At 30.3% G+C, this 14,469-nt stretch overlaps 1 protein-coding gene across 1 annotated transcript in view; it reads right to left on the minus strand.

The window, feature by feature from the left end:
* Positions 1–14,469, minus strand: part of LOC121119624 (netrin receptor UNC5C) — a 119,573-nt gene that overhangs the window by 64,415 nt on the left and 40,689 nt on the right. The window contains exon 4 of the mRNA XM_040714339.2: positions 14,265–14,445. Within this exon, the coding sequence (XP_040570273.1) occupies positions 14,265–14,445 (181 nt within the window). The remainder of the gene's footprint in view (positions 1–14,264; positions 14,446–14,469) is intronic.

Consider the following 14,469-nt stretch of genomic DNA (forward strand, 5'->3'; position numbering starts at 1 on the left):
AACACGGGATAAAGAGAAAAGTCGTTTATTTTTGGTTCAGCTGTCGTTTGAGTGCATAAGGAAATCTTGTAATGAAAAAATACTGCGATAAAATTACAATTACTTGATGCTGCAAGTTTTGGATCCCCACTCTCTATATAAACTATAATTTTCTCCTTTTTGTCTAATACATTTAAATATACAAAATAGGGATGAATGGTTAATAAAATCACTAATGTCTTGCAGAATACCAATATACACTTTAAAAAAAATCTAAAATCGCAATAATTTTGGCAGTTACAAGTCCAACGAAGACTTATAGCTCAAAAAGTACTCCTTATTGTTACTCTCCGTCATTCATGATCATACAGACTAGTGATTAATTTATACTAAGATGTTCTCTCTTCTAGATTTAAAGAACAGGGAACAGTGTCAGATAATGTAAAGCACTGCTCATGTTAAAACACTAAAAAGTATCACAATCTTTTTGGTCATATTTTCTTCAACTCTAAAGATAGAATTATCATCTCAAGGCGTCCTTAAGGCCATTAATATATATACAAATATAAAAGGAAGGCAATGAAATGAAGATGCTTTGTTTGGTAAATAAAAAAAATCGAGTGAGAATGAAATTGGCATCATTCCACATCTTGGTATGTAGTAACCATGTTCATAATAACAATTTGATAAAAGCCCCCATTTTTGATACCTTTCCAATAATAAAAGAAAGAGAGAAAAAAGGGAGCCCCCCCTCTCTCTTCCTCACTGATATTTTGATCATAATATTTATATATAAAAACACTTAGCTTTAACAGACAGAGTACAATATGTAGATTAGAGTTGTTTTATATTCTACTTTTTTCGAATTTCGATTATGACTAGGGTAGAAAAGTTGTTTTATGTTATGCAAATTATATATGCAAGATGGTGTTGTTCTATCAGGTCATCATTAGGTCGCATATCCCCATCAAATTACGAAAAAGGGCAAACACCTTTTACTTAGTAAATAAATATACTAAAAAAGACATTTTTAGTCATTTCGTATAATATAATTTTGATAAACATTTCTAAAAAAATTAATTTATTGGAACAAAAAAATTTCGTAGAAAAGTAACGAAAAATTTATGATATACATATAATGCACATCCTTTTTTTACATTTTCAGAAAGGAAAGATTAAAACTTCCTTCTGTTATTTTTTTCTCTTTTTGCTCTATAGCGTAGCTTTAAAAAAAATATATTAATGTTTTTTATAGGTTAGAATAATACTTATCATAATTAATATAGTATTAAAACTATTTTGTTTCTAAGTTGACGAAATAAACAACTTGAGTCCCCTTTCAAAAATTGGACTAGATGTGCTACCTAAATATTAGATCGGTGTTTTTTTTTGTTTTTTTTTTTGCATAGATTATTTCCATACGATATCACAACTTTTTCAAACTATTCATAATCGAAATTTAAAAAAATTGGAAAAAAAACCCGCCCTAATGTACACACATTAGACAGTTCCGTTTTCAGTAAAATATGTTAGTTAAAAAAAAAAAAAACAGACATTGCAAAAGTTTGAGACCTCCAAACTATTTTTGGAATGGTACATACAATTTTACTTATTAGTATGAGTAGATATCTATTTATTAAATGCAAATGTCTGTGTGTATGTGAGACCTGGAATAACGGCCCAACCAATGAATGGATTTTCCAAAAAAAAAAAAAAAAAAAAATGTAGGTTCTTAAGGCTCAAAAATGGTTCTATTAACAATATTTTTGGACTTCAAGGCCATAGTGCCCTTAAAATAGCATTTTTCTAAATACTATTTTTTTTAAAATAACGAACAACTTTTAATATATCAACGAAGAAGAAGAAAAAAAAAGACTTTAAAATTTAAAAAATATTTCTTGCTGCATGGTAAACAGTACTCTAGCACATTTTAAAAAAAAAGAAGAAAATTATAAGATTTAGAGAAGGAAAAAAAAGGAGAGAATAAGACAGATGATTTTTGACAATAATATGAAAAATGAACCAACAAAAGTTGAGCTTGAATATTTTTTCATCCCGAAACCTTATCTTCCCCTTTAAAAAAACTGAACAGCTCATAATTAATTTTAATCTTTTATCATCCCAGAAAATGTCGGCCAAACCCATTCTATCTCGTTGTAAAAAAAGGGTGCAATGATACATACCAACACCAACATACATCGAGAATCATTTAAAATTTTAAGGGCTTTATTTTTTGTTTTTTATTAAGCAAAAGAGTTCATAATTAATTTTAATTTCTATATGTACCAGGTAACGCCGGGCAAACCTACTTTAGTTAGTATGATTTGACATTGTAAAACACACTAAGTTTGTAATTATCAAATAGTATTTAAAAAAAAAAAACCAACAAACAAATACTTTTTCGCTAAATTTGCTTGATAAAATTATTAAACAGTAAAAAAGATTAAGAGTATCACAAAGTTTTTGCAGTTTTTTATGAAAAATAATTTTGCTCCTGTATGTTTAACAACTATTACTTCAACTAAGATTGATTTTTGCACCGTTTTATTTGATGTAACAGGAAACTCACACATCATTGAACATATATTAAACCCCGTAAATGGTACAAAAACAAATTTTATAATCATTTTACTTATGAACCACATGCTCAACAGCTTTAAAAAGTACTTTTTTTTACTCATATAGATTTGAAACGGTACAAAAACCCTTTAAATGACCATCTTCGACACAAAAAAATCATTTTTTTTACATTAAAATGGCCTGTACCATGCTAAAAGTCTTAAAAGGCCTCAAACTTTATATATATGTTAGTTTTTTGATTGACTTATTACCTCGAAAACGGGACAGTCTAACGTACATTAAATAAAATAATTGAATTTTGAATTCGTTAAATACTCGTGTTTGTAAATTTACATACATAGATACAAATATCCATGTAATATCATGTAGAATTAAAACTTGGTAAATGAAAATAAACAACCCATTAATGTTTTTCTTTTTTATACATGTACGTATTTTCCTGTTTTTTCTTCCTGTGTTGTCTCTAAAAAAAGGGAATCCTTTTTTCTTTTCTGTTCTACATATAATAGTATTTTTGAAATATAAGAAAATAAAATTTGGAAAATTTATAGCAGTTTTTTGTTCTTCTGTTATTTCTTTTAATGTCTTTTTTCCCTTCTTGCCATATATATGAGGATAAGAAAAGGAAAGAAGAAAATACATTAAGAAAAGAGAAAAATATAACATTTTATTCCAATTAATTCTGCTGCTATAATTGACTTATTGACAAATTACATTTGTTGTTTATTTTCTCTTTCCTCCAAATTAATTGTGTTGTTCTTCTAATTTTTGGGGAAGAGAGTTGTTTTCTTAAATAAATAAAAACTAGTTTGCATTTTGATCAATTCCCATTCTAATGAAAGTTTTTATATGACTTTAAGCAAGAATACACTTTGAAAACTACGCTATTTGACACTTCATTTTAAGCAAACAATCTGTTATGTCAGCTACAGACATATAATGTTTGGGATCCTTTTCTGGGCAGTTTTGTGTTGTATACATTACATACGACTTAGTAAAAGGAAATCAATTATTTTATATTGATTGTTTTTGGTATATTAATCAAAATTCATCTCCTTGGCAATCAAAACAGTACTTGTATGACGGTCAGACAATTTCCATTATTTCTTCCACATTTTCGACCATCAGCCTTACAATTCGTGCCGTAGATCAAAATTACTCTAATAGAATCGATTAAAGCAATATTGAAAAGAATGGACCGTGACAGTATCAGCAAAATCAATCCTGTTCACATGTTTAGCTGCCTGGCTTGCGTTTTCGCCTCTATTGAAGAAAAACTTTAAGATATGACGTTTTTTCATTTTGATGTACCATCAAACAATACTGAATCAAACAATCAGAGGACTGTCTAAAATGTTTTTTATTAAGTAATCTTATCTTTCTTATGTCATCTAGTGTAAACCCATCACACTTCAAGTGTGCCTGTTAGTTACAAAATTTAAGGAAAATTTAGAAATTTAATTCTTTTAGTATTTACACAATCTGCTGGGCTTCGTTGGGAAATATTTCGTTTTTTTAAATAATTTTGGAAGGGCAGAAGAGAAGGAGTTTTGGAAGAGTTCCTTAGGAAGGCCGTTGAAATTCATGAAATTCTCAACTTGAAAGACACAATTGGTCTTGGGAGATTCACATAAAAGCCGAAGATCGAAGATAGGCGGTTAGAGATTGATCAAGCACTTAGCTGATATGATATCCCCTAAGGTATTTGAGCATATGGTTGTTATGTTAATTTTACCTTATTGGCATCTCCCATTTAAATGACAGTTCATTTTTCACCAGAATGCTTCTAGATCCTCCACAAAAACTTTTTATTCGAGCTGAAAATCTTGACAATATTGATAATATTTTTGAGAAACCATACTAAACTGGTTATCTAAAAAACCACTACTTTTCCCTAATCCTAAAATATGATTAAGATGTTCCTGCCAAAAATATTCCTTGTGCCATAGTTTATGAATCCAGACACTATTGAGAGACTTCCAAAAATCAAATTTAGAATGCATAGGCCTCCATAATCTAAATGGTTATAGATTCATTTCCACGATGCTGTCTCCAATCCAAGAGCCCAAAATTATGTCTTCTAGAGCAATTTCGAGTCTGGCCACTGTTTTTTTCAATTAAGCCGTGATAGGGACTTATCAGTTCTGTTTTTTCATGATTTATTGATAGTCCTTTTTTTTGTGGAAAATAAACTTAACGCATCCAAGGTATTCTTAATCGATTTAGGAGTTTTAAAAGCTGTTTTGGAATAGAGCATTATTAAGTCGTCGGCATAGCACAAGCTCTTCAGTTGGCAATGGTTCAAGTTGAAACCTTTGATTAGGTTTAATTATGCAGTAGCTCATCAATTCATATAATTTAAGCAATGATGACACAGGATCACCTTAACAAACTCTCCTCCTAGTATAAAAATATTCGTGGCTATTCCTTTACTGAATTAAGGTTCGTGATTTTGATAAGATAATACCAACCATGTAAACCATTTAATCACAAAACCATTTTCTGTTGAGGGTTCGTATTATATGTTGATGCGATACAGTTGCAAAAGCCTTAGTGAAATCGAGGGTCATAACTGAAGTGTGGGCGTCCGATTCTAAAAAAGTGTGCAGTGTAACAAGAACATAATCCATAAATTTTGTTTCTACAAAGAAACCACATGGTGAAGAATGTATGATTGTATTTTACACTTTTTAATACGATTTTCGAGGATATATGAATAAATTTTATAAGCGGAATTTTGCATCACAAAGGGACGTAAATTCTTAGGATACCTTGGATCTTATTGGAATTAAAAAAATTTTGTTTTTTGAAAACGAAGTCGGGAAAAATCCTAGAGCCATTACTTTTTCATAAAAAAGTAGTAAAATTGGAGCCAAATAAATTGCAAACTTTTAATAAAATTCAAACGTAAGCCCAAATTGACCAGGTGCCTTGTTCATTTTAGCATCCTTGATAGCTGACTTGATTTTTTCAATCGATATACGAGTTTCAATTTGATTGTTGTTCTCATGACCGATCACACGCTCGTTGTCCAATTCACATCTCGATTTCTCGCAAAAATTAGTATTGTATATTTTACATCTTATGGACAGAGTAGAGTTTTTACGGTCAAAACATCTGTAGATTTTCGAATAAATGGATAAAATTTAATAAGATACATATGTAAGATCACTGGATGTCACACAAGATTCCCTTGTTAAGGACCAATCAATGTTTGAGTTTCTTTTAATCTCTTGTTTTAAACAATGCAACCTGTATCTATATCCTATTTTGAGTTTGACACAATGAAGAGGATAAGCTTTGCAGTACATTTGATTTATTTTAGAATTTTTTTCTTTAGGAGATATTTCATCCTCATTGATATTGTCAATTTGATTAAGACTTTTCCGTCTAATTTCGGCTTTTTTTTTTTTTTATCCAGCGCTACGCCAAACATTTTTGATTAACTTAAGCATCTTCTTTGCACAATCGTCATCACCATTTTTTACATCAGATTTGCCTGTTTCAATTATTGAAATAGTCCTATTATAAACCTCAGGATCGTCAATTCAGGTAGGGGTGAGTTTCTAAGATGATTCATATGTTGGTATAGTTGAATTGGATTTCAAGCCTCAGTGGTATGATACCCTAGTGTCTATTACTTTATATAGCTCAAATGCATCTTTACAAAATCCATTCAAAAGAACCAGATCGATCCTAGAAGATACAGGTCTCATTTGTATGTCAACAAAAAAGAATGTATGATAAAATTTTCCTGCTACTTCCCGAGCATCAACAATTTGAAGGAAGAGATAATAAACAAGATAACTTTTGTAGCTCGAGGCATGGAAATAGCTGAGTTATTTTTATAATGGCGGCTTGATTTTAACTTGATGTTTAAATCTCCTCCTCGAACAAACACTCTGTGAGATAATATTGAGACAAGCTTGGTATTTACAAACTTTGGATCATCAATATTAGGGCCATACAGCCCGATTACATCAAAATTATCTTAAACTACTTCACATCGTGTTTTTATAAGATTTCCTTGTGAAGATTCAAACTCAAGTTTGGGATTTAGTGATTTTTTAATACACGTCTTTTAGGATTTAAAAGGTTTTTATTTGATTTTCTAGGTGAAAAGGGCCTGCCAATTTATTATTCTTCCCGCAATTCATTCTCAATATAACTGTTTTTTTTTTTCAATTGCATGTTTCTTGATCATCCTTTGATGCAAGTTTTTCTGTATACCCTTTTTTACATGTGAGTATTTAGTCGTTTCAGTCGCTTTAACGACGAGTGGGGAATCAAATTATGATCCCGGCAAACTTTATATTTCTTTCTTTTTTTTTACCAAGAGGAAATTTTTTGGACTATCCCCCCCCCTAAACATTTGCAAATAAAAACTAATTCAAGAAACATATCTATTATACAATAAAAACTCTTCTTACGAGTGCTTCGAAATACGGGTTGTGAAACAAGCCTAATTTTACCTCTAGATACAAGAAAATATTTGACATTTGGGTATAGTAGCGTCCTGACGCTATTGCCACTACTCCTGTTTCTATGTAGGTCTGTCTTAGTATACGTGTACCTAAACAAGAGATACGAGTACAGCTCTGGAAGGAACTAAACTCTCAAGTGGAGGTACGACCGTATATATTTGTATATCTAGTATTTATTTATGAAGAAGGAGTTATATATTTTTATATATGTTGTATGTTTTCTTGTCAAGAAAATAAGTGGAATCAATTGAGAAAAACCATCAAGAGGAAAGGAAGAACTCATTCCCTCATATTTGACTACTATGTACTTGACCTTCTTGTTCTATGGTATATCGAGAAAAATGTTTGTACATACATTGATAGTGACACGTCAACAAACTATTTATGTGGAAAGTTGAAGAAAAGTGAAATTGCTTTTGTTCTTAGTATCCCCTTGACTATAGCTGTTCCATATAGTATTATAAAGTATTTCTCAATATCGCTTGGACCCTTTTTGAGGTAACAATAACTTCTTTATCCTTTCACTTATTTACAATCAAACATTTGAAGATATTTGTTGGTCTCAAAAGCTTTAATAATTTACTTTAGTTATTATTCTATGACAATAAACGTCAAAGTTCTTTTATAATTTCTGAATTACAGAAGGAAGTGTACGCGTAGAATATTTACTGCTTATTGTATATATATTTATATAATTACTGTCGACTGTATGGACAATTCCACGATCATCAGATACAAAGGGTGTGTTCTCAAATGTTAAATATATCCTAAGATCAAAATACCCTCAATTTACCATGATGTTGGTAGTAATAGCCACTTATAACTGATGTAAAACAGTCTAATGCCAATGACAAAATGGATCCCATACAATCAAAAAGTATTTTGCCCTACAATGTTTTTCCACTCTTAACAGTTCCTATTTGGTTGGAAATTGGATATGGAATCAATCTTGCTTAAAAAGAAAATTTTGGATAAAAGTATATTGGTCAAAGAAACTTCGGCCTCCGACATCACCAAACTGAATCCACTTGAGTACTATGTGTAGAGCATAATTTAGAAAAAGGTCTGCACTACCTACCACGAAAGTATTACTAGCCTAAAAACCTCTGTGGAGGATCCCTTGGACAAAACGTCAACGTGGACCGTAAAGTTATGGAATCAAAAGTCTAGAAAAAGGGTGGATAGGTGTATTGCTGGTGAGGGCAAAATTTTGGAATTAATAATATCTCTCACATATAGCTTAACTAATTACAGTTAAAAAAATTGAGTATAGTTAGCATTAAAAAAGTTATTTAATTTTCTTTACGCAATACAAGTGTCCAAGAAATATTGAGGCATATTGTACGTATCATATTTATTGGCAGAAAATGCTTGAAGAACCCATCAAATATGGTTGTAGTCTTATGGTTTTGATTTACGCACTCTCAAAATGTAAAGAAAAAAAGAAAAATCTCATATGAATCAATTTTTTCCTATTTATGTTTAATTTATATTAAAAACTGTTAACACAATACGAAATTTTGAAAATTATTGCAATCAAGGGTGTCCATTTCATATATAACTTGCTATGTTTATTTGTATAATTTCAAAGTTAAAAAAAAAAGATTTCTTATACTAGAAGACGAAGAATGCTTACTTAAAAACATCACATCAAGTTTTTACTTGTTATTGAATATATAATAAGTGATATGTAATAAAAACGGTAAAATTTTAGTTTGGTAGTTACTAGATAAAGTTTATTTAATGTTTGTTACTTATTATCCTTTGACATATTATTTATAAAAGCATTATTTCTAAAACATAATGACTTGATTTTAGATAAAAATATATATTAGTACTTACAAGTATTTGCAGAATAAACTATGAAAAAAAAGTGTTGTTAGTAGCTTAAAATTAGCAAGTCAGTTTTGTTACACTTGTATTAAAAATAGGCAAAAGCACAAAGTTAAATCACTCATAAAAAAACCATTTTTCAAATTACTCAAGGATAATCAAAATATAAAATTGAGGGACTATATATTTCTGTATTAGTGTACAAGAATCATCTAAATAATATACATTTTTAGCTAGAACTGTTTGATTTATAAATGTATATCTTTAAATTAATTTAATTTTATTCATAACTTTTACAGCAGGATTTTTCGATGATTGTGAATTATGGGACATCGGAGGGTGAAAAGTAACTATAATAAATCATAAAAGTGAGGAAATTAATTACAGGTATAATTCAATTTATATTGCTACATAATTGGGGAGGGGGACAAGTGGGTTGTCTTAAGTGAAAGGGTGAACAGAGGTAGGAAGAAAAATGGAGAATTTCCTTTTTCTTAATCAAAAATAAAAAACAAAACGATGGAAATGTTGAAGAATAACGAAAAAGTGAGATTTGGTGGAAATCCTCTATAGGTACATACATAACCCCGAACAATATTTTGTTGATATATATAGCTATGTGGAAACATGTAGGCAGCTATATGCAAGCATTATTTAGACATTAGTTGACTTTTATTTCTACTATAATTATATATATGATCGACACTCATTCTCAGCAAATACAAGTAGTTTGTAGTTTTTTGATCAGCGTTTTAGCATTAACAAGGTACATGTCAGTAAATTAATTTTGAAAAGCTCAGTATATTTACAATTGCTGTGTGTCAGCGTTGAAATGTTTGTATTGTTATAAAAAATAAAGTAGATCTAACATCGCAATACTATTTTAAAGATTGAAAATGTTTAGTTTTTACGACGATAGATAAAAAAATCAGGTCAAAGTCATTGATACTTCCCCCTCTTCTCTGCTTCCTGCTTTTCCTTTCACCATATATGAAAATAATACAAGGAAATAAAAGTAAAAACATCAATAATATTTATCTGTGCAGTCAAACTTGATTAAGTCTGTTTCAACTTGTTGGTCTCTCAGTCATCATAAATAATAATCGAGTCCAAATCTGATATGTTCAACCAATAAGTTTACCAGATTTGTATCATACAAGCCTTATTCTGAGAAATACACATTTGTCTATATAGAACATTGGTATTCTTTAATTGAAAATAAAACTTGTAAATTCACAAAATTTATCAAGGAAATTTATTTCTGTAGTTAAGATTCAACACGAACTTCGGTGGAAAAGGCTTATCGATGAGCTTATTATTTTCTTTTATTTTGCTTGTTTAACTATAGAACCATAGTAAAAAAATAGATTTCATTGAGTTTATTTCAACTTCTTGGTCTCTGAGCTATCAGTGATAATTGAGCTATGTTTCTCAATGGGTATAAACAACATTAGTGATCCATTAATAGAAGGCAAAAACAATTACAGAAAAGTGTACCTAGATTGTTAAGATACCAATCTTGTTCTTAGACATATTGTTTGTATATAACATAATCTGAGATATATTAGATAATTTGGGAGAAAGCAGTTTTATGCCCTCGATCATAAAGCATTAAAAAAATATTACCACAAAATTGGGGCACTCTAGTACACACGTAACTGGTATTCTAGTGCTCATTTAATGTTCATTTAAATGAACAGATTGAGTAGACCTGATTAAGTATTAGTAAAATTTGTAGTTTTACAATGACTCTATCTGACCGAGTAATTGTCTTTGAAACCCATATACAATACGTATATGTCCTTCTCAAGGAACAACCGAGACGCAAACCTAGACACATTGAGCACAAGAAAATATCTTTATCTGAGCACATTGAGCTACGTCGTTCCACAATGTTTGAAAAATTGAGGTGGAAATGTTTTACTCGCGTCACTAGGAAAAAATGAGATATTAGTCGGAAAAGTTGATGCAATGAAATTTTTCATATTTTGTGCATAAGACAGCAATTATTCTTAAAATGTAGAATATTTAATGACATATTTTTTTAAATATTTAAAATGATGGAAAATATGAAGTTAATGTTACAACCATGCCTTTTATAAAAAAGGTCATACAACTGTTTTTTGTTTTTTTTGCATAAGATAAATTAAAAAAAAAAAAAAAAATTCCGTTCTACGAAGGAAAAATCGTAGACACAACCCTGAGTCCATACTTTTATCAAGTGTTCCGAACGAAAGCTTTTACCTCTAAACGTGAAAGCCTTACATAATTTGTAATTGAAAATAAGATGAAAATTTATTATATCTTACTTACAAGCACTAGAATAATATATTTCCCAGGACCGGAAGCATACAAATATATATCATTTATATACAAGTCTACTGCCCCTAATTTTCACTACCTTTCTCCCTAAAACTCTGTAAAGTGTAATTAATTACATTGTTTTTATTAATTACATTACCTAGGAAATTCTAACCCATAACTTTTTTCCTTCTCAAAACAAATAAATTATATACAAACAGAGGAAACGATGAACTACAATGGCACACATAATAATTAGAGCTTAAGCAGTTACACTTATTGGATCTCTCTATGTAAATTAAACTCTCCATTTTCAAAAACTGTACTTTTATATTCTTTAGTATGTGGTATATCAGTTCAAAATGTTGCGTTCCTTGTGTCTGATAATATAAGGGCTTTAAAATGTACTCAATGATTTGTAGTTGTCCTGATTTATCAAAAATAATCTTCCTCCTTTTTGTTCAACAGCTATCATTCCAACTAGTATAGGGCAAGGAGTACTAGACAGAAGGAGAATGCACATAAATAGCGAGTATACACACTAAAGATAAACCATATAAATCTATCATTTTTTATAAGATAGTTTTAAAAAATTAAAACAGTTTCATGTATCATATTGGCTGACTGGGCAACATAATTTCATTTGTAAGTATGAAGTAAATAAAAGGGCAGAATGCAATACAATAAATATTTTTTGTTTGACAGCCTGGAACCTACAAAGATTTCCGAACCTGAATGTACTGAACTGATATAACCCCATTTTCATATTAAATTATTAAATCACGTGCCTCCCTGAATAGTGAACTAATTTCGCTGTTATAAATATATTATAATTGGGAGTGCAATGCCATGCCCCTCCACGTAGAAATGTCTGATTCCGGCTGAGCCAAGGTGTTAGGAGTAAAACTTCATATTTTAAATCCTTTTTTTAGATTCACGACTATGAATAAGTTCCCATCGGCCATTTGATGTAGGAAAATCAAACATTATAAAAAAAGGAATAAACAAAAAAAAAGTGATAAATGATAATTTACTTTAAGCCTGAGTTCGTATAAATGAAAATAAAAAATGAAGAACTGCAATATCCTCCTGATAGATGTTCTTACATAGGCTTATATTTGGTATAGTAAAAATAAATGCAATATTTTAATAGATTTTTTTTATCTATATTAATTTTTCCCCCATTAATATTCATCTCCATGCCATTCAAAACCTTACTTACATGACAGTCGGACTCGACAATTTCCATCATTTTATCCACATTTTGGACAAATTGCCGTCCAAGGCATGGTGCATCTTTGACATAAGAATCACGGGAACGGAATTAACGAAACCAAAATTGTGCTTGATTGGCTGTTACAGTATCAGTACCATAAACACTATTCACATTTTCAGCCACCTGGCCTACCTTTTACCCTCCCTTGATGAAAAACCTGTAAAATATTGTGTATTTTCTGTTTGAACGGGTATATATTTGACATCCCCTCAAACAATACTGAGCCAAATAATAACAAAACTATCAAAAAAAGTTTTTTTAGTACGAAATCTTATATTTCTAACACCATCTATTTAAAATCGATGGCACTATTATAATATGAAATACACATTACTGATGCCATCTAGTGGAATGATAATAAATTTCTTTTTACTACACCCATTATTTTGGTTTGTATTTGTTTTATAAAACAAAGAAACTGGAAATCTTTTAGTTCACCGTGGATAAATATAAACAGTACAACTTTTAACTAATGGCATTATTTTTGGACGATGGCAACAAAATTAAAATGCTTAAAAGTCCTCAGAATTTGACATAGTGATTTTTTGTATGTTCACCAGCAGATAGGTCTTAGTGCAAGGTTAGCTTAAAAAAGGGGAAATCTAATTTACAATTATAAAAGCCCCAAAGAAAGTACACATTTTTATATTTTAAGCATTTCCTCAAAGAAAATCATAATAAATGGTATAAATAGAAAAGTAATAAATAAATAACTCCATAGGGCGGGAGTTTTTTTGTCTCACTTCCTTATTGTAAATACGAACAAGGCACACACATTGCTGTAGTGTATACGAAATGCGTTCATAATAAACAAACAAATAGCTTCAAGCACTTGAAAATAAATAAATAAAAAGCTATGTAGGACTTCGCTTCCATGTATGTTTCTACGTACGTATAATTTATGCCTTTTACAAAACTGGGCGGGCATATTACACAGCCGTACTAAGTATAAATATTTCAAAGCATTTTATGCAAAAACCTTATTTGAAAAAATATTTATTTATACATAAATACTCTATACAAAGTTAATAAGTAAAAAAGTTTGGTTTATTTCTGCAATCATTGTATCTAAAGTAAGGCCAATAAACAATTAAAATGTATCAGCTGACGTTGGTTTGAGGTCATTTGATCGAGAAGGGTCGGAGAGAGAATGCAAAAGGCAATAAATATTAAGTTTACTTTGCGCTGAAATTCGCCTTTCTGAAATAGCTATGATTATTGGCATATTGGACTGGTAAATTCAGGGAATCCAAACAAGCTAATTAATATCCAAATTGTATAATCACAACACAAGAGGGGTCAGGAGAATAAAAAAAAAGGATTATCTCGACCAAATCTTCACTGAATGGGTGGAATACGATCAAACATCCTCAATGACCAAATAGATTAGAATTATGCCGTCTCAAAAGTTTCGGCTGAGGTCCTATGATCACTCTCCTATTCCGTATTTAACTGTAAAGATGAAAGCCAAGCACATGGATAGGTCAAAGATGTTGTTATCAAGAATAAAAAATCGTCGATTTTCAAGATCTTCCTTGATAAGGATATATTCAGAGTCGACCTTGCCCACAATCCAAAGGATAACCGTTTTATTATTTGATTACATAACTATTCTACTAATAGAAAAAATAGCCTTTAGTTGGTCTAGAAAAAAGCGAAAAAAAAGAAAGAGTGCGTGTTCCCAGTGTAGAATATTTCTGGATGAATACTATATATAGCAGCTTTCTAATTCTCTAAATAAGAGTTGTTATTTTCTACAAAGTACGCTTGGAAATGAGTGATTCCCACTTAATTGCCCAAAGCCTACTTACCATGAACCCCTAACCGCGCAGGTGGACTCAATCTCCGATTAGCCACATTTTCAGCCACGCACGTATAATTTGCTCGATCCTTTTCTCGTGCTTGTATAATGATGAGATGCCCATCCGCAGCTTGGATGTAATTTGAGTCTCTCTCCGGTTGAACTTCGACCCTGTCCTTTAGCCAGTATATCTATAATATAAGTAAATAAATTAA

The sequence above is a fragment of the Lepeophtheirus salmonis genome, chromosome 6 (genome assembly GCF_016086655.4).
Source record: "Lepeophtheirus salmonis chromosome 6, UVic_Lsal_1.4, whole genome shotgun sequence".
In the NCBI taxonomy this organism is placed as follows: Eukaryota; Metazoa; Arthropoda; class Copepoda; order Siphonostomatoida; family Caligidae; genus Lepeophtheirus; species Lepeophtheirus salmonis.